Below are 24,715 nucleotides of genomic sequence, written 5' to 3' on the forward strand. Positions count from 1 at the left end.
GAGGGCACAAACTTCATTTATGATACTCTTTCCGTTCCAATACAATAGTCTTATTTATCATTTTTGTCGTCTCAAAATAATAATCTTATTTTCATATATAACTATATTACATTATAATTATCTATATATTTTTATTATTATTACACAGTTGTCACTACTTTCTACACTAATATAATCACAAAAGGCAAAAAAGTCAATATTCCTTAAATTCCAACGCAACTATACTTTTGCGCTTTAAACTGGCAAGACAAGTCCAATTTTGGAGGATTTTGGAGAATTTCCACTATTCATCCAATTTTTTCCCCCCAAAAACATCAAATCAAACATTTATTTTTCATTTTTTATATTATACTAAAAATCAATTTTACATTCAAAACATCACATCAAACCCTATTTATATCACATTATACAACTATTCAAATTTAAAATTTTTACTATTCAAATCCCAATCCAAAATCCAAACCCCCAAACAAACACACCCTTATGTAAGCAAGTAGAATCGAGGACGTCGGATTCGAACCATGATCTCCACATCAGCAGTACAGCATACACCCATATTTTATTTTATATGCTGTACTGAAAGTGCAATCAAGCTGAGCGAGGAAAACACGTCACATGTGGAGTTCCCTCACACCGCAAACGCCACCTAACACAACACAACTCTCAACTTCATACATCATACTGATAATGGAGACTGGAGACTGTTCGTAATAAAGTTCATCGTCTCACCACTCATACCTTTTGCTTCCTTCTTCCAAAAATGGCTTCCACACCTCACCATCCTCATCCTCATGTAGCTCTAATCCCATCTGCCGGGATGGGCCACCTGATCCCCTTCCTCCGCCTTTCAGCCATGCTCGCCGCGCGCGGCTGCGCAGTCTCCATCATCGCCGCCCATCCCACCGTCAGCGCCACCGAGTCAGATCATCTCTCGGCGTTCTTCGCCGCCTATCCCGAAATCAAACGCATCGATTTTCATCTCTTGCCTTACAAGAAATCGAACTTCATTAACGAAGATCCTTTCTTCGTTCAGTTCGAAGCCATTGACAAATCGACTCATCTCCTTCGTCCTGTTTTGTCCTCTCTATCACCGCCTCTGTCTGCTGTAGTCTCAGACCTTCCCGTCCTCGGCAGCATCGCCCGGATTACTGAAGATCTTTCCATTCCTACTTATACATTGATTACTACTTCTGCTAGGTTTTTCTGCCTTATGGCTAACCTTTCTCTGCTATTAGCAGCAGGGGACGTCAATGGCGGCACCATTGATGTTCCTGGTTTAGGTCAAGTTCCTGTCTCGAGCATTCCTCCACCAATGCTCAATCCCAATCATTTCTTTTCAGCTACTATTGCTGAAAATACTCTTCCCATGCCTAAACTAAAAGGCATTCTCCTCAACACATTTACCTGGTTTGAATCAGAAGCAATTGAGGCCCTGAATGGCACTGGATTAGCACCCATCCTTCCTGTTGGACCCCTCCAGCCATTACAAACTGTACAAGGAGGATCCAATCTTCCATGGCTGGACCAGCAAGCTCAAGAATCAGTACTCTTCATTAGCTTCGGCAGCAGGACAGCTCTGTCAAAGGAACAAATAAGAGAATTAGGTGCAGGGCTAGAGAAGAGTGGCTGCAACTTCCTGTGGGTGCTAAAGGGCAGCAAAGTGGACAAAGAAGACAACCAAGAAGTAGAAGAGTTGATTGGTGAGGGATTTCTTGAAAGAACACAATCCAAGGGGCTGGTTGTGAAGGGTTGGGTGGATCAAGATCAGGTTTTGGGACACCCATCAATAGGAGGGTTTATGAGCCACTGTGGATGGAATTCAGTGATGGAAGCAGCCAGATTGGGGGTGCCCATTTTGGCCTGGCCATTACATGGGGATCAGAAGATTAATGCTGAGGTTGTTGAGAAGATAGGGTTGGGGCTGTGGAGCAGCAGGGATTGGGGTTGGGGTGGCCAGAAATTGGTGGGCAGAGATGAGATTGCAGATAAGATCATGGAGGTGATGATGGACGAGAAGGTAAGGGATAGAGCCAAACAGATTAAAGAGAGAGCCTGTCTGGTTAGGGATGGTAATGGAGACTCAGAACTCAAGCTTCAGGAAATTATTCGATCATGTATTAAAGAAACATAGGACCCTTTCCCTCCTTGTCCATTTCCATAGTTCTATCTAACATAAATAAATTGTATTGTTATCCAATCCTATCAACATTAAGAACACTCTGCATATGTGGGCTGTCTCTGAAACTGGAATTAGTGAATTTGAATACATCAAATGGCATGAGTAACATCAGAAGAAAGTGGTGTTGGAAAAACATAAAGCAAAGAAAGCTTTAATATTTCAAAGGGAGGCAAGATTATTATACTCGGATGAACAATATGAGATGAAAACTGGACTCAGGAAGAAAGAGCCTTCTTTGAAATAAAGTCGAACGATATGCCATTCTCTTGTAGCCGCTTTTCCAGGTCCGTCGGGCCAAAGACTATCCCCGGGGTGTAAACCCCTCCTTTTGGCAGGTTGTCGCGGTTATGGAGCAGCACAAGTGCACACTGAACTAGAATTATCGGAGTTGTTAGATACCCGATCTCTGGTCCCATTACCCTTGTTATCACTTCAGTGTCCGGTTTCTTCTTCCCCTTGGACGCTAAGCTTATGTCTGAATATCCCTGTCCGACAAACCACATCTTGAAGGAGGCGCTGGCAACTTCTTCCTCGGAAGGTCCAGTCTTCCTAAATGCTCCCATGCTGAAAAATGATGGGAATTTCAGCAGAAGCCATATCCCTAGTGAGAATCTGGTCAGAAGGCCAAGGAATACTCCGAGCACAATAGCAGGGAATAAACCGAGTATTGACTTTTGCCCAAGCTTCACCCCGAAATGAGCTGGCTTCATAGATTCCCAGAAACTTGCCCTCTTTTCAGCATGCTCGGCAGTCTCGTTGACACCGGGTAATCCTTGGGGATTCTCCGTCAGCGTGGAGAGTGTTCTTCTCACCACAATAGAATCCGCTGACGGGAGCTTCAATCCCCACAGGCCTATGTCTTTCTGGTGTTCAATCAAAGTCCCTTTTGATGAAGGGCCTGGAATCTGCAAATTAAACATCAAAGGATTCAAAACTTCAACAGGCATGTCGATCTTTCAGCATTTCATGTCTCAAATGGAAATAGACAATTATGGAATCAACCATTTTTTTCATATTCATTTTCTTCAATGTGGCCCAAAGCAGTTATGACTTATGAGCTATATTATATATTCAGATCAGTGTTCAACTTTGTAGAGAGACAGATAAGCCAACTGATACAACAGAGAACATTCTTTGAGGACTTCAATTACAGCAAAAAGTGCAGCTAATGACCAAATAAGTACGATTGATAGTGTGAAACGTAGACAAATCATAAGAGGTACCTGCGGCCGGGCCCTTCTAGGCCTGGACCTTCTCAGCTCCGCGAGCTTGCTAGCGTTGGCAACTCCCAGGACCGCCGATTCGTACGTCCCAAAATTCCCCACAATTCTCCTATCCGACTCCAGACTCAGATACGCCTCTACCTTATTAGGAGCCGAGGTCCCGGACCAGTGCTTGGAATGAAACATCAACCCTAACTCCGCCGGAACAGAATCGAATCCGCACGCCGACACCACCAAAGCGCCGCTTGCCGCCGCCTTATCGTGGTACAGCGCCTCCATCTTCTCCATAAACTCCGGCTCACCGCTGATGTCCAAATAATCGCAGCCGGACTCGACGCAGGCCGCCACAACAGGCTCGCCGTAGAGCCGGAACGGCCCGACGCAGTCCAGTATAAGCCTCGTCTGCGCGGCGAGGCGCGCGAGGGAGCTCGGATCCGAAGTGTCGGCGGTGAGGAGAGAAACTTTGGGCGGCGGATTGGGGCCGGCCGCCCATTTTAGGGCTTCGGATAACCTCGACGTGCTCCGGCCGGCTAGGGCTAGCGATTTGAGCGCGGAATTAGGAGTATTCAGAAATTTCAGCGCCTCTCGAACGACATACTTCCCGGTGAAGCCGGAAGCCCCTAGAATGACCGCGTCGTAGATCCTCTCCGCCATAGATCCCAACAGGAAGCCGTAATTCGAATGCAGCAGTAATTAGTTGAAGGACGATTAGCGCAGAAATTGTATGTAACAATTAATGGAGAATTGAATGAAGAATCATCGGCATCGGTAGCAGATCATCGTCGTGCGCCTGCCTGCTCTAGTAGGACAGTAACCGCCGTCCTCTATCTCTATCTGATCCCTTTTCCATTAATACCCCACTGGCAGCTGCTGCTGCTTCTTTTTAGCCTTTAATTAACCCCTCTAATTTCTACTTTAAAAAATTGGGAGATTTTCTCCGAAATAAACTATTTTTTTTTTTTCCAAAAAATCAAATTAAATATATATATATATATATATATTTTCATATTAGTATTTATTTCAAGGAATGGGAAAGGTAAAAAAATATTAAGAAAAAAAGTAAACTATTTTTTTGTTTATAAAATAAAAAATATAAAAAAAAATTGCAGCTACTTCAATGTATCAATTAAGACTAAAGATGTGTCTAGAACTATTTTGCAGGTATTAGGTTGGACCAAGGATATACTTGGCGCATGCCTTCGGGTGAGTGCGACGGATTTTTACCGTTATAAAAAAAATAAAAAAAAATTATTGTTGAAGAAAAAAATAAATAAATAATCTGTTGAGAAATATTTTTTTAAAAAAATACAGCTACTATGGATGTATCAATAAAGAATAAATAATTTGAAAAAATTTTGATTAGTGAAAATTCAAGAATAAATATTTTTTATGATTTTATTTTATTTAAATGAATAAATTAAATACAATATTTTGTAAAATTATACTGTAATTATCTTTTTACAAAATCATAAACAGATAAACCTTTGAATATAAATTAAATATAATATTTTATAAAATTAAAGTAATATAATTTAAAAAATATTAAATCTATTTTTTTCTATTTATCTGAATATAATAAAGAAATTTAAAAAAAATGCATTATAGGAGAGAAACTAAATAAATAGAAAGATGTATTAATCAAGCTTGATTTTTATTTTTATTTTTAATTCAAACAAATAAGAAAATTATATATATATTTTTTACTTTTAATTCTCTGTTCTAAATACAGACTTATTTATTTATTTAAAATATGCTTAGTTATTAGGCAACTAACATCATCAAGTTACAAGTACTTGATTATTTGATTGTAGTTTAAAATTTTTGAAATAAAATAAAAATATTAAATTTGAATTTTTTAAAAATGATATTTTAATATATTATTTTATAAGTAAAAATAAAAATATTTTTATTTGTATAAACAAAACCAAACAAATATATAGATACTTTTGAAGATTTTGTCGTATAATTCTTTTAAAAAAATATCTTATTATATAGCAGTAGTTTTTTCATAAAATATTATATTTTTTATGTCTAATACAAATGTATTTTTTTATTTCTATAGTAGATTAATATAAAATATTTATTGATTAAGATGTATAAATTGGGTTTGACATTTTTATCTTTATATTATATATATATATATAATAATAATATAATTGTACTCTACATAAAAATAAAAAAAAATATTTTAATATTTAATTTATAATTATTTTTATTTTAATTAAATATATATATATATATTAACCTATAATAAAAAACCGATAATCAAATGGTAGATTAAATACTTTATAGGCCATTAATTATTTTGCAAAACTTTTATGGCTTTAGTTGCACACGTATTTACGAAGCATGGTTGAATACCTAAATGTGAACAATTCGGTGGGGGCTGCACAAAGTTTCACTTTATAGGGCATTTATCATCTCTGCCCCTAAAATTCAACTAATTAAAATTACGGTGGCCCAAAAATCGAAACGAACAGCCGGACAGTTGAACCGAAACTAAATCGAACCGAATATATTTATATATTTAAATTTTTATATTTTAAAATTTATATTAATAATTATATTCGATTCGGTTACGGTTCAATTTCGATTCGGATATTTGAAATATTTGCATATATTTTGATTTAATTAATATTTTAATTATTTTTTAATATATTATTTTTTAATTTCGGTTCGGTTCGAATTATTTGCAAATATCTTTGGTTAACCGAAATTTTCGGTTCGAATATGGTTAGCGGTTTCGGAGTTTTGTTCGGTTCGGTTCGGATATCAAATACCTGCATATTTGCAAATATCCGTATCCACCCCTAATTAAAATCCTCCAAACAAACATGTTAATTTTCCTTGTACTTTTGATAATTGTATTAACAAGAGCCCATTAGAACCAAAAGCCCAACAATCACCAAACTTTCCTTGGGCCCATAAGCCCAATAACCTCCTCCCAAAGGCCCACATCAGTGAGGCCCACAAGGGCCGAACCAGAAGCCGCCAAAGCCCAAAGCCCGGCCCGAATCTCCCCCTTCAACTGCTCCGTCTCCCACGCACAGTACCCATCGAAGAATCTCAGATCTCCATCCCCAACCATCCCTCTCTTCACCATCTCCGCCGCACACCCCACGCTCTCCTTCGTCCCATAGTACACTCCTCTCATTACCTCCTCGAACACCCCGCTCTTACCCACCATGTCCGCGCTTTCTTCGTCCTTAGGGCTCACTAAGAACAGCCCGTCTTCCAACGGGCCCCCGAAGTACAGGGCCCGGTCGGAAAATATCTCCGACGAGGAGGAAACGTCCAGAGTCGCCGGACGCATTTCCTTTATCGACATCAACGACGGCCGGTTTAGAATTAGACCGGTCGGTCCGATCGGACCGGTCGAGAGGAGGAGGATCACGGTTCTTTCGAAGATGTGGACTCCGTCGAGCTTCTCCGTCGCAATTAGTAGACATCCCTTTTCCGGGTCGTGGATCGGGTGTATCCATTTGTCGCCGATCGGATCTGCGCCGGCGACCAGTCGCGCTCGGAATGCTCGCCAGTCGGAGGCTGTTTGGCAACCTGCAAATGCAATAATTTCAAGAAATTGTTGTAATAATTTCTGATGTAGGGATTAGAATGTAGAATTTTGACTTACATGAAACAGAGAATTGGGCAGCAGCTTTCCCTGTTCGACATTGACCAGACCTTGTCCTAGCAGGACCAATTCTGATTCTAGTTCTTCCATTGATAGGGGAAATAGCTTCTGTGAAGGAATTAGCAGAGACGAAACAGGCTTCCATGGATATTGATGAAGAAGAAACAAGTAGAGAAGAAACAGAGTGTGCGCTTTTTGGGCAAGAGATCATAGGAAGGGTTATAAATATGTGGGGTGAGGTTGTATGATCATCACACCAATTGGAGAATGTCATACCCTTGGATTATTGTACACCTTCTCTACACCACAAACACAGTCTAAACTTTCCAAGAAATGGTCCCTCCAATCCACAATTCATGGCTAGTGTCTTTTCCAGACATGGAGTTGGGTTGGAGTCTCTGTATTTGGATTGCGTAGCAGTCTTTCAGCCACTCATTTTGTCCTCTCCTCTGTAGGCACAAACAGACATTAAACACCGATGTTAGAAATGGATTCATTAGTTTTACAGTGTCTTTTTTAATGTCAACGACGTATATTTTTTACTTTCTACTTCTACTTTTTCAATGGCAATCAAATTTTATTTTCAATTATGTTCTTTCGGCCTATTGGGCCACACTGCAGCTTCACTTATTAGGTTCTTAGTCCAGACCCATTTCTCTTATCACTTTTTCTTCTTTTACTTGGGGCTAGGCCCAACAATATTACCATAAAAATCATCAACTACTAACAAACAAAAAAAAAAATACTATATGCATATAATATAGAGAGAGTTTTGTAATCAAATACTGCGATTATTCCTAAGGCATCAATATTAATTGTATTGTAGAAGCCATATAAAGACACAAACATAGTATAGGATTATAGATTTGTTCACTAATATAATTCCCAATTAAATATTCAACACACTTTTATTTTATTTTATTTTTCTATATTAACATTAAAAAAGTACCTCAATATAACACCCTAACAAACACACACTTAAAGATAAAGATTTTTTTTTTTTGGAAATCAACACAAATAAATAAACAATCGGTTCTTTTCCATGTGCTCTAAATTTTATAATAACTACAAAGTCCTTTAGTATAATGTAGAATAGGGTTGGGCGAAGAAAATAAAATCAAACGGCTGGGATCAATTTCATTTTTAAATGAACCAATATGAGTTATGCATATTATAATATTTAAAAAATTATATTAATTATTAATATTGAAAGGCGCCTGGGAGAGTGAAGTAGAACGCTACTCCGAGCGAGCCCTGAGCCGTGGAGAGCGCAATCCATAATTTCCCATTGTAGCGAACGCGTGTTTCTCAATTTTGATTTTGACCAAAAGTTTTATTTATTTAATTTTATAATTTCTTTATTTATTTTTAATTCAAATTGCCAAAACTGTCCCCTCCGTCACCGCAGGCAGTAGGCGACACCCTCACCCCCACCCCAACCTGCGGAGAGAGAGCTCAACATCTCTTCCCGAACGGTGCTCCGATCTTCCATTCCATTGGTAGTTTCTGCTGTTCCTCGAATCTGTTCGTGGAATTTGCATTTCTCGATTGTTGAGCTTTTGGATGGTTGTGAATCGTGCGCTTTTACTATCAATAGCTTCGTGTGATCTTTGCTTTTGATAAGTTGGAAGGCGCTGGGGGCAGATCTTGCTGCAGCTTTCTTTAGGTATTGTATTTTTCCGCTGCAATTTCAGATCTGCGTTATTGTTATTATTGTTTGTTCTTTTGTACGATTTACCGGGTGGGGAAATGTAGTTGGATGCGATTACGTGGATTTCTTCTTCGCAATTGGACTTGAGTTTGGAAATGATTTGTATTGTCTCGCCAGGATATTAAGCAAGTAGTTTTTTGTTGATGGTTTATTGATTGGTCAAATTGCGGAAGGTTATCTGACTGCAGTAATTGTTTGATTTTCTTTTTGTCAGAAAACTTATTTCGTTAACTATGGCATTTGGAATGAAATGGACACTGACCTGCTTAGTAGTCTTAGTTTGGTGTTAATTGCCCACAGGCTACCTTTTACTAGATAATGTGCAAGATATTGAACCCAATAAAATTCTTATAGCCTCATGTGGCGTTGCTTATAAAATATAAAATCAAGGTTGCCAATTTTGTCTTTAATTTTCTTGAATTTTGGTTAATGAAAATATTTTTTTAGTTTTATGGTAGTTACCAAACGTGTCTCGCTGATCGTACCATCCTATGATCTCTAATAAGTTGTTCACTTGTTGAGTGTTAGACTGGGCAGAGGAAGATTTTATTGGATCATGTTAGTATTGTTCCTAGTTCTGTAATCTGACCTGTGATTGTTCATATATGTTATTGATATATGTTAATTGTGAATATATTGTGAAGGGCAATATTAAGCTGGATTGGAGGAACCTTCTTTGTGCATGCATTGTATGCATAAATTCTGTGAGAGTATAGAAGCAAGATGGCTATGAATTATGTTCATCAGCAGGAAGTCAATGGCTCGGTTGACCATTCCAATTGTTTGATCGCGCCTTCTGGTGGAGCCTTTGCTTGCATGGTGAATTCAGAAATTGGTGCTGTTTTGGCTGTGATGCGTAGAAATGTAAGGTGGGGAGTTCATTATGCTTCTGATGATGAGCAGATAGAGCATTCTCTTATAACATCCTTCAAGGAGCTCCGGAAGAAGATATTTTCATGGCAAAACCGTTGGCACAGCATTGATCCAGTTTTATACCTCCAGCCATTTCTGGATGTCATAAAATCTGATGAGACTGGCGCACCAATCACTGGTGTTGCATTGTCATCTGTCTACAAAATCCTAAATCTACAGATACTGGATTCGAAAACTGTGAATGTAGATAATGCTTTACACCTAATTGTTGATGCTGTAACAAGCTGCCGATTTGAGGTGACCGATCCAGCATCTGAGGAAGTTGTACTGATGAAGATTCTTCAAGTTCTTTTGGCTTGTATGAAAAATAAAGCATCAGTTAGTTTGAACAACCATCATGTATGTAGCATAGTGAATACTTGCTTCCGAATAGTTCATCAGGCAAGCTCTAAAAGTGAATTGCTGCAGAGGATATCTCGCCATACAATGCATGAACTTGTCAGATGTATTTTTTCCCACCTTCCTGACTTGGACCATAAAAGACCGGACATTTCTAATGAGAAAAGCTCTTCCTCCAAACTAGAGGTACTAATACCTTATTCATGCACCATATTTGATCAGCTTTGTCACTGCCATACGCGTCAAACCACCAGGAGATATACTGGTGACACTCATAAATTTTAGACTGTGATATGTTAAGCATATTGAATGATTATACTAAGGAAACAAATACAGAAGTCTTTATATCTCCTTTATGTACTAGTAACGATCTAGGAGGATGGCCTTTCCAAGATTTTTACTACATATATCAGCAAAGCTATAACTTTAAGTTTAAGTTAATAGATACTACAGCTTCAGTGTTTATTTTTTTGGGGGGATTATCCGAAAACTGCTAACATCCGTAGATCATTCCGGTTACATACCTTATTCTTTTGACAAATATGCTTGTGTTTGAGGTTGATGCATGCAATATTAAATAGTTCATCTTTTAAAAATACAATTTCTGTTGCAGGAAAGTGTGGCAACACAAAGTCACACTCTTGAGGAAAAGCAATATGTGGATGGTTATGCCTCTGCAAAATCTGACAGTCATGTACTTGAGACCCGTCAAGGGAAAGATGGCACCCTAACTTCTGATTCTACAATGATGGAGCCTTATGGTATTCCTGCTATGGTGGAAATATTCCATTTCTTTTGCTCTCTTCTAAATGTGATGGAGAACATTGATATAATTCCCAGATCAAATCCAATAGCTTACCATGAAGATGTTCCTCTGTTTGCTCTGGGCTTGATTAATTCTGCAATAGAATTAGGTGGATCTTCTTTTGGGAATCATCCTAAATTATTGGCTTTGATACAGGAAGAACTGTTTTACAACCTGATACAGTTTGGTCTGTCAATGAGTCCGCTAATCCTTTCAACAGTTTGTAGCATAGTTCTGAATCTTTATCACCATCTCCGCACTAAGTTAAAGCTGCAGTTTGAAGCTTTTGTTTCCAGCGTGCTGTTGAGGACTGCACAAAGCAAGTATGGAGCTTCTTACCAACAGCAGGAGGTTGCTATGGAAGCTCTTATTGACTTCTGCAGGCAGCCTATGTTTGTTCCTGAATTGTATGCAAACTACGATTGTGATATATCTTGTACCAATGTTTTTGAAGACCTTGCCAATCTGTTATCAAGGAGTGCCTTTCCAGTGAACAGCCCTTTATCTGCAATGAATATTCTTGCTCTGGATGGTCTTATTGCTTTGGTTCAGGGCATGGCTGATCGAGTAAGTCATGAATCTTTGGGCTCGGGAGAAGCTTCCCAAGAACTTGGGGAATATAAACAATTTTGGACTCTGAGATGTAATGATTACTGTGATCCTCATCAGTGGGTTCCATTTGTTCATCATATGAAGAACATAAAGAAAAAATTGATGATTGGTGTTGATCACTTTAACAGGGATCCCAAGAAGGGCCTGGAATATCTTCAGGGGATGAAGTTGTTACCTGAAAAGTTGGACCCCAAAAGTGTGGCATTATTTTTTCGATATACAATTGGATTAGAGAAAAATCTTATTGGAGATTTTCTAGGGAGTCACGATGAATTTTGTGTACAAGTTCTTCATGAGTTTGCTAGAATATTTGATTTCCGAGACATGCATTTGGACACTGCTCTGCGCATTTTCTTAGAAACTTTTAGATTGCCTGGGGAGTCCCAGAAGATACAGAGAGTGCTTGAAGCTTTTGCCGAAAGCTATTATGAGCAGTCACCAAATATTTTGGTCAATAAAGATGCTGCTCTCCTGCTATCATATTCTCTGATAATGCTCAACACTGATCAGCACAATGCACAGGTCAAAAAGAAGATGAGTGAAGAAGATTTCATTCGGAACAACCGAAAAATCAATGGTGGAAATGATCTTCCTCGAGAATTCTTGTCTGAGCTTTATCATTCTATCTGTGAAAATGAAATTCGTATGGTTCCTGATCAAGGTGGTGCTATTGGCCTTCTAACTCAAAGTCACTGGATCGGTCTGACACACAAAGCAAAGCAGACATCGCCCTTCATCATCTCTGGCTCTGGTTCCCAACTCGACTATGATATGTTTAGTATCTTGTCTGGTCCTGCTATAGCTGCTATATCTGTAGTGTTTGATCATGCAGAACAGGAAGATGTTTTGCAGTTATGCATTGATGGGTATTTGGCCATCGCCAAACTTTCTGCCTCGTATGGTTTGGGTGAAGTACTTGATGACTTGGTTATATCCCTCTGCAAATTTACGACATTGCTGCATCCATCTTTAAGTGAAAAGCTGATTATGTATTTTGGGGATGACACCAAAGCTAAGATGGCAACGGTAGCAGTTTTTACCATTGCCAACCGGTACAGTGACCATATTCGGTCAGGCTGGAGAAACATTCTGGACTGCATCTTGAGTTTGCACAAGTTGGGAGTTCTTCCTTCTCGTCTTGCTACTGATGCTACCGATGAGTTGGAGTCTTCAAACGACAACGATCAAGTGAAGAAATTGGGAACTAATTCATTATCATCTCCGGCTCCAGCAGCTGCTCCTTCCAGAAAATCGTCTGGATTCATGGGCAGGTTTAGCCTTCTGTTATCGCTTGACGCAGATGAACCTGCACCACAACCCTCCGAGGAACAACTTGCTGCTCGTCAGCGCACTATCCAGACAATACAAAACTGCCACATTGATAGTATATTCGCTGAGAGTAAATTTCTTCAGGCAGAATCTCTAACACAACTGGTTCGAGCACTTGTCATGTCCGCAGGGCGTCCCCTCAAAGGGAATAACTCTGCGGAGGATGAAGAGACAGCTGCTTTCTGTCTGGAGTTGCTGATTGCAATCACTCTTAATAACCGGGATAGAATCATGCTTCTGTGGCAAAATGTTTACGAGTATATTGCCAGTGTCGTTCAATCAACCGTGATGCCTTGTACTTTGGTCGAGAAAGCTGTCTTTGGTCTCCTTCGTATATGCCAGCGATTGCTTCCATACAAGGAAAATCTTACCGATGAGCTTCTTAAATCTCTGCAACTCGTCTTGAAACTCGATGCCCGGGTAGCTGATGCTTATTGCGAACAAATCACACAGGAAGTGATGCATCTTGTGAAAGCAAACGCAATGCAGATAAGATCGCATATGGGCTGGCGGACGATCATTTCTTTGCTCTCCATCACCGCCCGGCATCCAGAAGCTTCTGAGGCAGGTTTCGAGACCCTGTCTTATATCATGTCTGAGGGTGTCCACCTGTCGCCCGCAAACTATGTGCTTTGTGTGAATGCAGCCAGGCAGTTTGCCGAGTCCCGTGTAGGTCATGTCGAACGATCTGTCAAATCGTTGGATCTAATGGCCGACTCGATCGGATGTCTAGTGAAATGGTTTCACCAGACTAAGGAAGCTGCGGGCGAAGAAGCTGCAATGAAGATGGCCGAGGATATTCTTGAAATGTGGATGAGACTCGTGCAGGCGCTGCGGAAAGTATGTTTAGATCACCGAGAAGAGGTCAGAAACCACGCCATCTTGCAGTTACAACGTTGCCTCACCGGAGTGGACGGGATTCGTATCCCGACCGAACTCTGGCTGCAATGCTTCAATCTTATAATCTTCACGTTGGTCGAAGATCTTCCGGCAATGGCGCAGCAACATTCTCCGAAGGAGCTTCGCAGCATCGAAGGATCAATCGTACTGTCCCTTAAGCTTTTGTCGAAAACATTCCTACAATCGCTCCCCGACATCTCTCAAGACCAATCCTTCTGCCAACTCTGGGTTAAGGTCCTCAACTGTCTCGAGAAGCACATGAACATCCGATTCAGAGGGAAACGCAGCGAGAAAATCCACGAGTTAGTCCCCGAGCTTCTCAAGAACACGCTACTGGTGATGAAAACCAGCGGCATCCTTACGCCTAGCGATCCAGTCGCCGGAGACAGCTTCTGGCAGCTGACGTGGCTACACGTTAAGAACATCGCCCCGGCGCTGCAGTCGGAGGTTTTCCCGACGGAAGAACTCGAGAAACATGGCAAGACCGGATGCAGCCCTATGCCTGATGGGAATGTACATGTTTCGCAGAATGAAACTGCAGCCTGAGGATATATATATATATAGATACATATATATATACACACATTGTGCTTCTGCTTTTCTTTTCAGCTCCAGAGCAAGTGAATTTATCCACAGCAGCAGAAAGCCCGTCGCTTCTTTGGGATGGAATTGACATTAATTGGCGAGGAATATGATCGATATATATATATATATATATAGATGTATGTATACAGTGAAACTGAATTGTTTTTGCAGCACTGAGTGTATGGATCGGTACGATTTGGTAGGGCAAAATGGTAGTGTGTTTTTGTACGATTACATGGGGAATTTTTAATAAGTATATTATAGTATGTTAAGAATTTAAGATAGGTAATAGTGGATAATTAGGGAGTATATTTGTAATTTAATTGTAACGCATTGGGGGTATATTTGTAATTTCAAGTGCATTCAAGTTGCTGTGTACATTTTCTAGAAGGCGGGCTCCCGGGTGGTTACACGTGTCGTTATAGTTGCATACGCTGAAAGGAGTTGATTCGTATTTCCTCCTGTGTGTACTTATTTATCGGTGTCATTGCCATCGTTTCCGTCGGAATGCGAGGTTGAGTCGGCGGTGAGGTTTGGTTTTGTTTTCGTTTTGATTTCGGTTAATCTGAGAAGTTGCGATGAGTGAGGGGTTTGAGAGCTGCGAGCGCCAGTACTGTGAGCTCTCTGCTGCTTTGTTGAAGAAGACGTTTTCGGTTAGCCGTCTGGATGGAGGTTTGTTCTTGTTCAAGTACTGATTCGATTTGGAAAGTTGGATTTATTGTTACTTTTCTGTTGTTTATTTTCGTATCGGTATGGATGGTTTGAAGATTGCTGATGAAAAGGATTGAGAAGTTGTTTTTAGGCAGGGCGAATGCGGCGTGAAATGTTTTGTTTCTCTAGTTCTGTGAATTGGCTATGGCAGAAGCTAGTAATAGGTGTGCTTATGGATTTTAACTGAGCAAACGCTTGAGAAGATAGATTGCATTTTGTTTTGGCGATTGTCATTCCGGCCATATGAATTTGGTAAATTTTCTAGATTAGTGGGGATTGTCTATGGAAATTTCTTAATTAGTGTGATGTTAGGTAAGTTTCTGTATAGACTTCTGATTAGGCTTAGGGTGTGTTTGTTTGGGGGTTTGGATTTTGAGTTGGGATTTGAATAGTAAAAATTTTGAATTTGAATAGTTGTATGATGTGATATAAATAGGTGTTGATGTGATATTTTGAATGTAAAATTAATTTTTAGTATAATATAAAAAATGAAAAATAGGTATTTGATTTGATGTTTTTGGGGTGAAAAAATTGGATGAATAGTAAAAATCTAATTAAATCCCCCAAACAAACACACCCTTAGTGTAAATTTAAATCTCTATTGCTAAATTGGCTCAGTGCACTATGTTGTTACTAATTCTCTGTAAGTATTCTTGTAAACAGTGAAGAATGACATACAAAAATAAATAGAATGTAAAAAATGGAAAATGAAAAATCCTTTTCGATTTTCTTCAGGAAGCTGAAGCACAAATTTTGTGCCTTGCAGTGAATTTACTTTGCATATGGTGAGGTGAAATACATTATATTTGATGTATGCGCACCTACATTTTGTAGGGGTGTTAATCATTTTCTACCATTCTCCTGTTTTTCACCTTAATGACTTTATTGTTCCTGCAAGCCGTGGGGAAATTATACCAATCCTTTCCTGAGTGGAAGCAGATAAAGTTCACATTTAGCATTGTCGCATAGAATCGATGAATGAAGACAATGGATTTTATGTGATAACTAGTATCTACCAAGTTTTCACTCTTGCTCTCGTGTGTTCACACTTTTATGTGAGAAGGATTAGAATGTAATATTTGTGTTCATCTGGATACATCATCAGTTGTCTGTCAAATTCTACACATACCTCAGATCCTTCAATTTAGTGGAATATTATGTGATGTACAGATTTGCTTCTCTTTCAGTGCTTGGTCGTGTTCCTCTGGGGTTAATTACTGTTTCTGCATTTTTTTTGTAGTCTATCTGTTTTACATTCTCATAACTATACTGAAATGATCATACAAGATAATTAAACTTTGTTTCTTCACAGAGCAAAGGAGACAAAAGATTTCTGAAATCAAAATCGAGTTGGATGAGGCTGACACTTTGGTACATATTAGTCCATCTCTATCAGAATGTTCACTGTTTTTTCTCTGAGAGTTCTTCTCATACCGTGGCTGATTAATCCTGTAGATTCGTAAGATGGATTTCGAGGTTCAGAGTTTGCAGCCAAACGTTAAGGCGCCTCTTCTTCCCAAGCTGAGGGAATATAGATCTGATTTAAACTTTCTGAAAAGTGAGGTAAAGCGAACTGCATCAAAATACCTTCAAGCTGCCCGCAACGAGCTGCTGGAGGGAGGAATGCCTCAAGCATCTACCGTATGTTAATTCCCCCAACAATGCCACTGCCGCATTTTTAAGTTATCTTCAGCATTTTAGTTTTTCAATTTCATCCGACGCACACTCCATGCCCTATATATATATATATATATATCGAATTCTTGCTTGTAGTTGGTGAAGATTTGAGTCCTAGATTTAGAAAAGGTCGATCTTTTCCCTTTATTGTATGTGTGCTTGATCCATTGATCTTGCTCCGATTTTCGCAGGCATCTCAGAACCAAAGGGACAGATTGTTAGCCTCAACTGAAAGATTAAACAAATCTGGAGACAGGATTGAAGAAAGTAAAAAAGTCATGCTAGAATCAGAAGAGATCGGTGTCTCTCTTCTCCAGGGTTTACACCAACAACGGCAATCGCTCTTACAAACTGACAATGTGGTATTTGTGTCTTACCCCGTATATTTTTGCATATGTTTAAAAATCTGAGTGTGTGTTTCTTTTAAATGCACCATGTGAAGTGTTCTCCAGTCCGGTGAACTCATTCCTGGTTCAAAATATCTATGTTTCTGCCATAATTGAAATGAACAAAAAAATGGTGAAAGGATTCTAAGCTTATTTGATGGTTGAAATGTTTATGTTGCAGCTGCATGGCATGGATCACAAGATAGGCAGAAGCAGCGGCATTGTAACGACGATGTCGAGAAGGATGAGCAGAAACAAATGGATTATTGGCTCTTTAATTTTATTGCTGCTGCTTGTCATTGCCATGATCTTGTATTTTAAGCTCTCCAAATGAACCAAGGTGCGTACAAATTATGTGCTTGCTATAAGCATTTTGATTATATAATGAAATATGTGGTTGTGGACTAACCTTAATTTTCTGACTGAATGATATTCCAAATATTAGTCATTGCTTTTTTTGTTGGATTATAAGAAATGATAGGATTTTGATTTATTCCAATTTTGGTTGGGAAAAAAAAGGTGATGTGAAATTATTCTTGAAGAGTATTGAGTTTTGGAATGTGATTTTTTATATGTTCGAATTGATCAGTCCATTGTACTTTGTAATAATCCCAAAAAAAATAGACTTAACCCATTAATACTGGGGTTTATTTCCAGCCCATTTTAATTTTAATTGGGCAAAGATTGCCATGAAAAGGGCCATATGGAGATTTGAATTGATAATTGATCCAGCACTACATTTTTTAATTGGACTATATAATGTGGGTTGTCTAAACCCATTTATTTTGGACTTTTATTTGCCCAATAAAACACTATTTAATTCATTGATCCAGCCCACTTCCCTTTTTGATTGGGCTAGACAATGAGGGTTGTCTAAACCCATTTATTTTGGACTTCTAACTAATTAATTCATTGATCCAGCCCACTTCCCTTTTTAATTGAGCCCAAAAGTTTCGATTTATCCTATTTAATGTGGGCTTTAAAGTCCAATAAAATAAAATCCAGATTGACTCGGCCCATTTAAATCCATTTGAGTCACAGAAGCCCCTAGGCCGAACCATTAATAATACTGGTCTTTAGAACTAACAATCCCATCTTCGTGAGCTTGATTCTAAAATTTGAAATTGATTTGCAATTAATTAGAATAATAATATAAATAAATTTAAATATAATACTTTAATAATAAGTAATACTTTAATAAATTTAATAAATAATTATTCTATAATATAAATAATTATAAATTAAAATTAAAATAATTAATTAATTTAATTAAAATTAAAAAAATAAAATTTAAAAGAGATTAAAGTGTGTAATCATTTTTTAAAACAAGAAAATGATAGGACGGATAGAAACGACCTGAACATCCTATTTAGGACGGAGAGAATATAAAATAAAAAAACAATAATTTGATTTAATATTTTAAAATTGAAAAAAAAAATTAAGGAACAGAAAAGTCCCCAATAGAACCCCTAAACAAACACAAACTATCATTCCCTAGGTGATTCGACTTCCTCATGAAATGGCCAATGGAGTGCGCCAGTGTCTCCTCACTGGCCCGCCATTGCCGAGCCCTGGCTAGATCATGCGCCCGCCTCTCCGCACCGGAGGCCGGCCAGCAGCTGCACGCCGCCGCCATCACCGCCGGTCTCGCCGCCCTCCCAATGCTGTATCTCCCCAACGTTATCCTCCACATGTACGCAGCTTGCGGCGACCTACTGTCTGCACGCAAGGTGTTCGACGGAATTCCCGTCGCTTATAAAGACGCCGCCGACTGGACTGCGCTCATCGATTGCTGCTCCCGCTGCGGATCGCCCATGGATAGCCTCAAATTGTTCGTCGTCATGCGGCGATTGGGAGTTCCCGTCGACGATATCACCGTGGTTTCGGTTTTCAGCATCTGCGCCAAATTGGGGAACAGCTCCGTCGGGGTTCAATTGCACGGATGCACGGTCAAATTAGGGTTGGATAGTTGTATCAAATCACGGAATTCCGCCATGGATATGTACATCAAGTGTGGACTAATGGCGGATGCGAAGAGAGTGTTTTACGAAACGACGGGAAGGAGTGTCGTTTCGTGGACGATTCTGCTGTGGGGAGTGGCGAAATGGGAAGGATTGGAGGAAGCACACAAACTGTTCGACGAAATGCCCGAGAAGAACGAAGTTGCGTGGATGATAATGATCTCGAGATATGTTGAGAATGGCTTTGTAGAGGCAGCATTCACGTTGTTATCGGAAATGACAACGGATTTCGGACTGCGATTCGACTCGGGTTCTCTTTGCACGTTGCTGTCGGCGTGCACGCAGTCGGGAGACGTCGCGACGGGGAGATGGGCGCACGCATACGGTCTTCGATCAAATATGGACGCCGCTACGGATGTTCGAGTGGGTACCGCTTTGCTCGACATGTACGCAAAGTGCGGGCACATTGACTATGCTCTTCGAGTATTCAAGTGCATGGCCGAAAGAAATGTGGTTACTTGGAATGCGATACTTGGAGGGTTAGCGATGCATGGAAGAGCCACGACGGTTTTGGAAATGTTCGACCGGATGGTGGACGAGGTAAAGCCGAACGATGTGACGTTCACGGCAGTGTTAAGCGCCTGCAGCCACGCCGGGCTGGTGGATCGAGGCCGGGAGGTGTTCCACCGTCTCAGAAGTGCGTACGGAATGCCGCCGTCGATGGAGAACTACGCGTGTGTCGTGGATCTTCTGGGTCGGTCCGGGCGATTAGACGAAGCGGAGGCTGTTATACGCAGCATGCCGATGAAGCCAAACGAGGTCGTGTTAGGATCGTTGTTGGGAGCGTGCAGCGTCCACAGAAAACCCGAGCTGGGAGAGCGGCTCGTGCAAGATTTAATCCGAATGTATCCCGACAATACCGAGCACCACGTCTTGCTCTCGAACATGTACGCGTCGTCGGGGAGGTCGGATAAGGCTGATTCTTTCCGGCATGATCTTCGAGAAAAAGGGATTAGAAAAGTTCCCGGAATGAGCACCATGTTCGTCGACGGGCGAATCCACCGGTTCAGCGCCGGGGAAAGATCGCACCCGCAGATCATCGATATATATGCAATGCTAGATGAGATGATCCAGAAACTAAAGTCAGCAGGCTATGTTCCCGACATTTCTTGCCAGATCCTATCGGGTAGCGGCGACGAGGAGGCGGAGAGGGCTTTGATGTGCCACAGCGAGAAACTCGCCTTATGCTTTGGGCTTCTCGGCACAAAACCCGGTACGCCTCTTTATATATTCAAGAACTTGAGAATTTGCCGAGATTGTCACTCCGCTATGAAGTTTGCGTCTAGAGTTTACGGAAGGGAAATCGTGATTCGAGATAGGAACCGTTTTCACTCGTTCAAGCATGGCTTGTGTTCTTGTTCCGATTATTGGTGACATCTTGAGTTCATGTTATGATCTTTCAACTTAAAACCAATTGGTGCGAGACAATATTCACCACTCTCCCTTTGAGATGATAATTTCGAAAATTCATACCGGATCAATACTCAATACGGATACTATGACTCTGATACCATGTTAATAAGGGATCCGAACTTTTGATGATAGGTGGAGTGTCCTTCACCCTTATAAGCCAAGAGAGTTCCCAGTGGAACAATATTCAACAATAAAGTAATCGTAAATCGGATCAAAAATCCTTAGCTTGTCGCGCTAGAGCCTTCCTCGTTATCGCCTTCTTGAATTCGCCGTAATCCGCGAGCAAGCTGCCGTTAACTTTATCCTTCATATTTTGCAGTAATCTCTTGAGAACCTGTGGCATAGAAACAAGAATTGGTTCTCAAAATGATCAATCCTCACTCAAATAGAGAGGGAGATCCAAATGCCCTAACCGACTCTGCAACGTCGCGACGAATATCTTCAGGAACCAATGCGAGTACGGGCGATACAACGAAGCTTATGGTCATTTCCAGCTGTCCTTTCAGGCGGCTTCTTGGCGAGGAGCTCCGGTCAGAGTAGAGCGCCCCTTTTACGCCTAGGGAGAATTGAGATGGCTTCAGCATGTCATCTAACCCTTGAAGCTCCCATCTTATCTGCACCGAGTAAGGATCAGTCCTGTTTTTCCATTTAAAGAAAAGGTTTTTAATGGCGGGAGGAATATCGATCGTTCATTTTGTTTAATACTTACAATGTCAAGCTCAAGAACCTTAGAAATGTGTAAAGGGACGCCGGGAGGGTACCCTAGCCCTGTGGATTTGCATCGGAGCCTCATGTCGACGACCGGCGACACTGTCAGGAAGAGGAAGTTTATCGGCAGCATGTAGACTCTCCATTCTTCCTGCACTCAGCTGTATTATATTCCCTTAGTTTCAATATATTTGCCACTTCCTCCAACTGTCAAAACTGTCTCTTAAATTTTTGCACAATTCTATTTATAATAAACTTTATCCGTTTATAATTTTATTACTTTTATTTTAACTGATATTAGTCCATTTCACTGTTTTGTCTATTTATTTAACTATTTTTTTAATCAATTATTTAATAAATTTTTTATAATATCCCATCTTACATTTTACATATTCTAATTCTAACTATTTTTTTTCCAAAAACATTAAATCAAACATTTATTTTTAATTTTTTATATTATACTATAAATCAATTCTGCGTTCAAAATATTACATCTACCCCTGTTCAAATTTAAAATTTTTACAATCTCAAATCAAAATCCAAGCTCCAAACAAACACACCCTATATGTTGTGTTTTACTTTGATTTGATATTTTGAAAATTTGAGTAGTGCCAAAATATCAGAAATTGTGTAAACAGAGCAAAACAAGAGCAAGTTGTGTGTTGTATGGCGAGGATTATAATTCAGACAGAAGAGGGGAAGGGAAGTAGTGTTTTTTTACCTCATTTAATTGGTGACTTCTTCGCTTGTCAGGAAATATGGCTCTGAAAACCCTCGGCTTATCTTCCAGATACTCATCAAACGAAGCCTGCCAATTTCAGCATCTTAAATAAAAAATTCCAGAAAGAATAATCTTGCAGTTGCAGTTGCAGGTATGAATTGAAAGAGAGGGAGTGTTACTACAGTACTGACTGACCCCAGGGATTTCGTAGAGAGGAATGTTGGTGGAAAGCCTCGAAGTGTAAGTACATGGATGAGAACGAGATTCCATCTTCTTCATCATCATCGTCTTCCCCTGCCCCTGTCTGGAACTGCACCGCCATTGGAACTGCAATGTTCTCACCTTCAAAGGGCTTCTCTTCAAATGGGGCAGCAGCAAGGCACGGGCATTACTGCAAGATGACGGTGTTGATGATGATGATGATAGCACTTCCTTCATTTTTTCTTAAAGAAAAATGGGTAAAGGTTCATTAATGGCGGCCACTCAACCATATACATCAATCCTCTCTTGCCTGCCTGTCTGTCAGTCTGTCTGTCTGCCATGGCGAATATGAAGTAAATGGCTGAGAGCGTGCCACGAGTCCCTCTCTGGACCCATCTCCTCTTCCCAGTCATTATTGTTTTTATCCATTTCCATTCTATCAAATCTTGAGGCCCAATTTCCAGCTAGCCCACCATTAAAGCCCTACCCAAATTCAGATCCGAGGGTCCCTCCGCCGATTCAGCCGGATGACTAATTTCTCGACATTTCTATATCTATATCCATATATATAGATATATGTATCTGACAATCGACATCTTGGGTAGTCTTTTCCAAATCGATCAAAAAAATGTCGTACTATCCAAAAGGCCACCACCGCGGCGACGACGACGAGGTCGACGACTTCGATGAGTACGATCCGACCCCGTACGGCGGCGGATACGACATCGCTTTGACGTACGGCCGTCCGCTGCCGCCGTCGGAGGAGATCTGCTACTCCCACCAATCTGGCTCTCTAGATTACGACTACGACCGCCCTCAGTACACCTCCTACGCTGAGCCCTCCGCCTACGCCGACGACGCTCTCGACAACGAGTACAAGAGCTACGCCCGACCCAAGTCCCGACCCGGGGGAAGGCCCGATCACGGATCCGAATACGGATCCGGGCGGAGGAATGAGGGCGATGAGTATGGGTCGGGTGGGTATGGCCGGAGGCCTGAGAGGAATGAGTATGGAGATGAGAGGCCAAGCTATGGCAGATCTGAGGAGGAGGATTACAGAAAGCCCAGTTATGGGCGATCTGAGGATGATGACTATAGAAAGCCTAGCTATGGAAGATCTGAGGAGGAGGGTTACAGGAAGCCTAGCTATGGACGATCTGAGGAGGAGGATTACAGGAAGCCTAGCTATGGCAGATCTGAGGATGATGAATATAGGAAGCCTAGCTATGGACGATCAGAGGAGGAGGATTACAGGAAGCCCAGCTATGGGAGATCTGAAGAGGAGGATTATAGGAAGCCCAGCTATGGGAGATCTGAGGAGGAGGATTACAGGAGGGGTGGGTATGGGAGATCTGAGGAGGATGATTACAGGAAGCCTAGCTATGAGAGGCGTGATGAGGATGATGAAGAAGGCTATGGGCGCAAGAAATATGTGAGAGAGATTGCACCATTTTTAATGAATGATGTTTGGTTGATTGATTTCTTGTGGTTTTTAAGATTTTAATTGGGAGGTGTTGTTATTTGCAGGGAGGGGACTCTGAAGATGATGATGAGGAGAGGAGGCAGAACCGTTACAAGCATCATCATCACAGGCAGGAATATGATGATTGAAGAAGACAATACACCACACTGCGACACCACAGTCTTGATTGTTGCGGTGTTTTGTGGTAAGAACAGGGATATTGTTGTTGGTGTGATTTTCAGGGACCAAATGAGACATAATAATAATAATAATAATACTAATACTGTGTTTGTTTTTGTTGTGTGGTTTGAGCATTGTGGGGTTGTGTTGTGTTGAGTTGCCCACATGCAAAGAATAAAGGGAAGAAGAAGAAGAAGTATGACTTGGTTTTGTTTGATGTTGTATCTTCTTCCCATCTGTGATTTTCTTTGCTATCTATCCTCCTATGCACTATGTGTTTGCAAGGACTCTTTCTTATGTGTTGTTGTCAGCCTTTATTGGTGGAGTATAAAAAGTCTTTCTATTCAATGCATGCAATGGCACCGCTACTTTAGACTTGTTCTATTCTTGTTGGTATTAATGGGATGAGATGAGATGAGATGAGATGATGATCCATTCTTGTACTCATCGTCCTCTCTCATATAAATGATATGATGATGGCAATGGTTTTGCCATCGACTTTTCAAAGAGCATGGAGATAGAGAGGATAATATTCTAAGCTTTGAAAGACCACGTGAAAATGGCCTTAGAAATTTCAGAAATTATTGCATTAATGGCCTAGCCCGACCTGGCCTGGCAATGTGTGTGCCGAAATGCCTATTGGTCCATTGACAGCCATGGATAACCGACAGCCAAATTTATTGCACCACAGACCACTACCTAAGCGACGCATTCAACTGTATTCTAGTAGTCTTGTACTACTACGCGTGCGCACTAATTTCAGGGAATAAATATGAGGGGGTCCAAGAGAATACGACCTAGATTAAAAAATCATAAAATTTTAAAAAAATTAAAATATTTATGATAATATAATATAATATAAAAAATTAAGTATTTAACTTGATTTTTAAAAAATAGTAGAATTTTTTTACAATTATCCAAGCACTTGCACACTCCTTATTTCATTCCAAGGGTGTTTTCTCTGTAGGTTGTTTAATGTCATATACAC

At 40.4% G+C, this 24,715-nt stretch overlaps 8 protein-coding genes across 10 annotated transcripts; 5 read left to right on the plus strand and 3 right to left on the minus strand.

Moving 5' to 3' along the window:
- Positions 1-314: 314 nt before the first annotated feature.
- On the minus strand, positions 315-4,276 carry LOC127258279 (probable mitochondrial saccharopine dehydrogenase-like oxidoreductase At5g39410). The gene is made up of 3 exons (XM_051285073.1): positions 3,403-4,276; positions 739-3,084; positions 315-646 (listed from the first exon to the last, which is right to left on the minus strand). The coding sequence occupies exons 1-2, from the start codon at positions 4,054-4,056 to the stop codon at positions 2,395-2,397; spliced, it is 1,344 nt and encodes a 447-aa protein (XP_051141030.1). The 5' UTR covers positions 4,057-4,276; the 3' UTR covers positions 315-646; positions 739-2,394.
- Positions 761-2,825, plus strand: LOC127258277 (UDP-glycosyltransferase 708G1-like). The gene has a single exon (XM_051285071.1). It carries the CDS (start codon positions 761-763, stop codon positions 2,129-2,131), a length of 1,371 nt encoding a protein of 456 aa, XP_051141028.1. The 3' UTR covers positions 2,132-2,825.
- A 1,957-nt stretch (positions 4,277-6,233) lies between the features above and the next one.
- Positions 6,234-7,379, minus strand: LOC127258280 (uncharacterized). Its single transcript, XM_051285074.1, has 2 exons — positions 7,034-7,379; positions 6,234-6,957 (listed from the first exon to the last, which is right to left on the minus strand). The coding sequence occupies exons 1-2, from the start codon at positions 7,305-7,307 to the stop codon at positions 6,305-6,307; spliced, it is 927 nt and encodes a 308-aa protein (XP_051141031.1). The 5' UTR covers positions 7,308-7,379; the 3' UTR covers positions 6,234-6,304.
- A 1,017-nt stretch (positions 7,380-8,396) lies between these two features.
- On the plus strand, positions 8,397-14,595 carry LOC127258276 (ARF guanine-nucleotide exchange factor GNOM-like). Its single transcript, XM_051285069.1, has 3 exons — positions 8,397-8,699; positions 9,389-10,202; positions 10,630-14,595. The coding sequence occupies exons 2-3, from the start codon at positions 9,468-9,470 to the stop codon at positions 14,206-14,208; spliced, it is 4,314 nt and encodes a 1,437-aa protein (XP_051141026.1). The 5' UTR covers positions 8,397-8,699; positions 9,389-9,467; the 3' UTR covers positions 14,209-14,595.
- A 117-nt stretch (positions 14,596-14,712) lies between these two features.
- Positions 14,713-17,477, plus strand: LOC127258281 (vesicle transport v-SNARE 13-like). Its single transcript, XM_051285075.1, has 5 exons — positions 14,713-14,919; positions 16,271-16,329; positions 16,414-16,599; positions 16,827-16,997; positions 17,203-17,477. The coding sequence occupies exons 1-5, from the start codon at positions 14,826-14,828 to the stop codon at positions 17,353-17,355; spliced, it is 663 nt and encodes a 220-aa protein (XP_051141032.1). The 5' UTR covers positions 14,713-14,825; the 3' UTR covers positions 17,356-17,477.
- Positions 17,478-18,511: 1,034 nt separating this feature from the next.
- On the plus strand, positions 18,512-20,416 carry LOC127258039 (pentatricopeptide repeat-containing protein At5g15340, mitochondrial). The gene has a single exon (XM_051284678.1). It carries the CDS (start codon positions 18,536-18,538, stop codon positions 20,414-20,416), a length of 1,881 nt encoding a protein of 626 aa, XP_051140635.1. The 5' UTR covers positions 18,512-18,535.
- Positions 20,417-20,555: 139 nt separating this feature from the next.
- LOC127258042 (uncharacterized) lies at positions 20,556-22,551 on the minus strand. 3 transcript variants are annotated; one of them, XM_051284683.1, is made up of 6 exons: positions 22,373-22,551; positions 22,080-22,275; positions 21,885-21,971; positions 21,165-21,314; positions 20,869-21,069; positions 20,556-20,789 (listed from the first exon to the last, which is right to left on the minus strand). In XM_051284683.1, the coding sequence occupies exons 2-6, from the start codon at positions 22,167-22,169 to the stop codon at positions 20,667-20,669; spliced, it is 651 nt and encodes a 216-aa protein (XP_051140640.1). In that variant the 5' UTR covers positions 22,170-22,275; positions 22,373-22,551; the 3' UTR covers positions 20,556-20,666. The 3 variants fall into 3 exon arrangements, with proteins under 3 accessions (XP_051140640.1, XP_051140639.1, XP_051140638.1); XM_051284682.1 differs by having other exon boundaries at positions 20,873-21,069; positions 22,080-22,551; XM_051284681.1 differs by having other exon boundaries at positions 22,080-22,551.
- An 84-nt stretch (positions 22,552-22,635) lies between these two features.
- Positions 22,636-23,924, plus strand: LOC127258041 (uncharacterized protein At5g39570-like). Its single transcript, XM_051284680.1, has 2 exons — positions 22,636-23,517; positions 23,613-23,924. The coding sequence occupies exons 1-2, from the start codon at positions 22,714-22,716 to the stop codon at positions 23,694-23,696; spliced, it is 888 nt and encodes a 295-aa protein (XP_051140637.1). The 5' UTR covers positions 22,636-22,713; the 3' UTR covers positions 23,697-23,924.
- Positions 23,925-24,715: the final 791 nt, after the last annotated feature.

This window comes from Andrographis paniculata, unplaced genomic scaffold (genome assembly GCF_009805555.1).
Source record: "Andrographis paniculata isolate CXL003 unplaced genomic scaffold, ASM980555v1 Contig59END, whole genome shotgun sequence".
Lineage (NCBI taxonomy): Eukaryota > Viridiplantae > Streptophyta > Magnoliopsida > Lamiales > Acanthaceae > Andrographis > Andrographis paniculata.

Excerpts from the sequence above, each read along its gene's own strand:
- LOC127258279 (XM_051285073.1), bottom strand. The coding sequence starts at position 4,056 with ATGGCGGAGAGGATCTACGACGCGGTCATTCTAGGGGCTTCCGGCTTC. Across the intron at positions 3,085-3,402 it reads CTAGAAGGGCCCGGCCGCAG|ATTCCAGGCCCTTCATCAAA; the intron begins GTACCTCTTATG and ends TTTAATTTGCAG.
- LOC127258276 (XM_051285069.1), top strand. The coding sequence starts at position 9,468 with ATGGCTATGAATTATGTTCATCAGCAGGAAGTCAATGGCTCGGTTGAC. Across the intron at positions 10,203-10,629 it reads GCTCTTCCTCCAAACTAGAG|GAAAGTGTGGCAACACAAAG; the intron begins GTACTAATACCT and ends TTTCTGTTGCAG.
- LOC127258042 (XM_051284681.1), bottom strand. The coding sequence starts at position 22,322 with ATGAAGGAAGTGCTATCATCATCATCATCAACACCGTCATCTTGCAGT. Across the intron at positions 21,315-21,884 it reads GAAGTCACCAATTAAATGAG|GAAGAATGGAGAGTCTACAT; the intron begins GTAAAAAAACAC and ends AGCTGAGTGCAG. Across the intron at positions 20,790-20,868 it reads GTCGCGACGTTGCAGAGTCG|GTTCTCAAGAGATTACTGCA; the intron begins GTTAGGGCATTT and ends TCTATGCCACAG.
- LOC127258281 (XM_051285075.1), top strand. The coding sequence starts at position 14,826 with ATGAGTGAGGGGTTTGAGAGCTGCGAGCGCCAGTACTGTGAGCTCTCT. Across the intron at positions 14,920-16,270 it reads GGTTAGCCGTCTGGATGGAG|AGCAAAGGAGACAAAAGATT; the intron begins GTTTGTTCTTGT and ends GTTTCTTCACAG. Across the intron at positions 16,998-17,202 it reads TCTTACAAACTGACAATGTG|CTGCATGGCATGGATCACAA; the intron begins GTATTTGTGTCT and ends TTTATGTTGCAG.
- LOC127258280 (XM_051285074.1), bottom strand. The coding sequence starts at position 7,307 with ATGACATTCTCCAATTGGTGTGATGATCATACAACCTCACCCCACATA. Across the intron at positions 6,958-7,033 it reads TGCCCAATTCTCTGTTTCAT|GTTGCCAAACAGCCTCCGAC; the intron begins GTAAGTCAAAAT and ends TTGCATTTGCAG.
- LOC127258039 (XM_051284678.1), top strand. The coding sequence starts at position 18,536 with ATGAAATGGCCAATGGAGTGCGCCAGTGTCTCCTCACTGGCCCGCCAT.
- LOC127258041 (XM_051284680.1), top strand. The coding sequence starts at position 22,714 with ATGTCGTACTATCCAAAAGGCCACCACCGCGGCGACGACGACGAGGTC. Across the intron at positions 23,518-23,612 it reads GCTATGGGCGCAAGAAATAT|GGAGGGGACTCTGAAGATGA; the intron begins GTGAGAGAGATT and ends TGTTATTTGCAG.
- LOC127258277 (XM_051285071.1), top strand. The coding sequence starts at position 761 with ATGGCTTCCACACCTCACCATCCTCATCCTCATGTAGCTCTAATCCCA.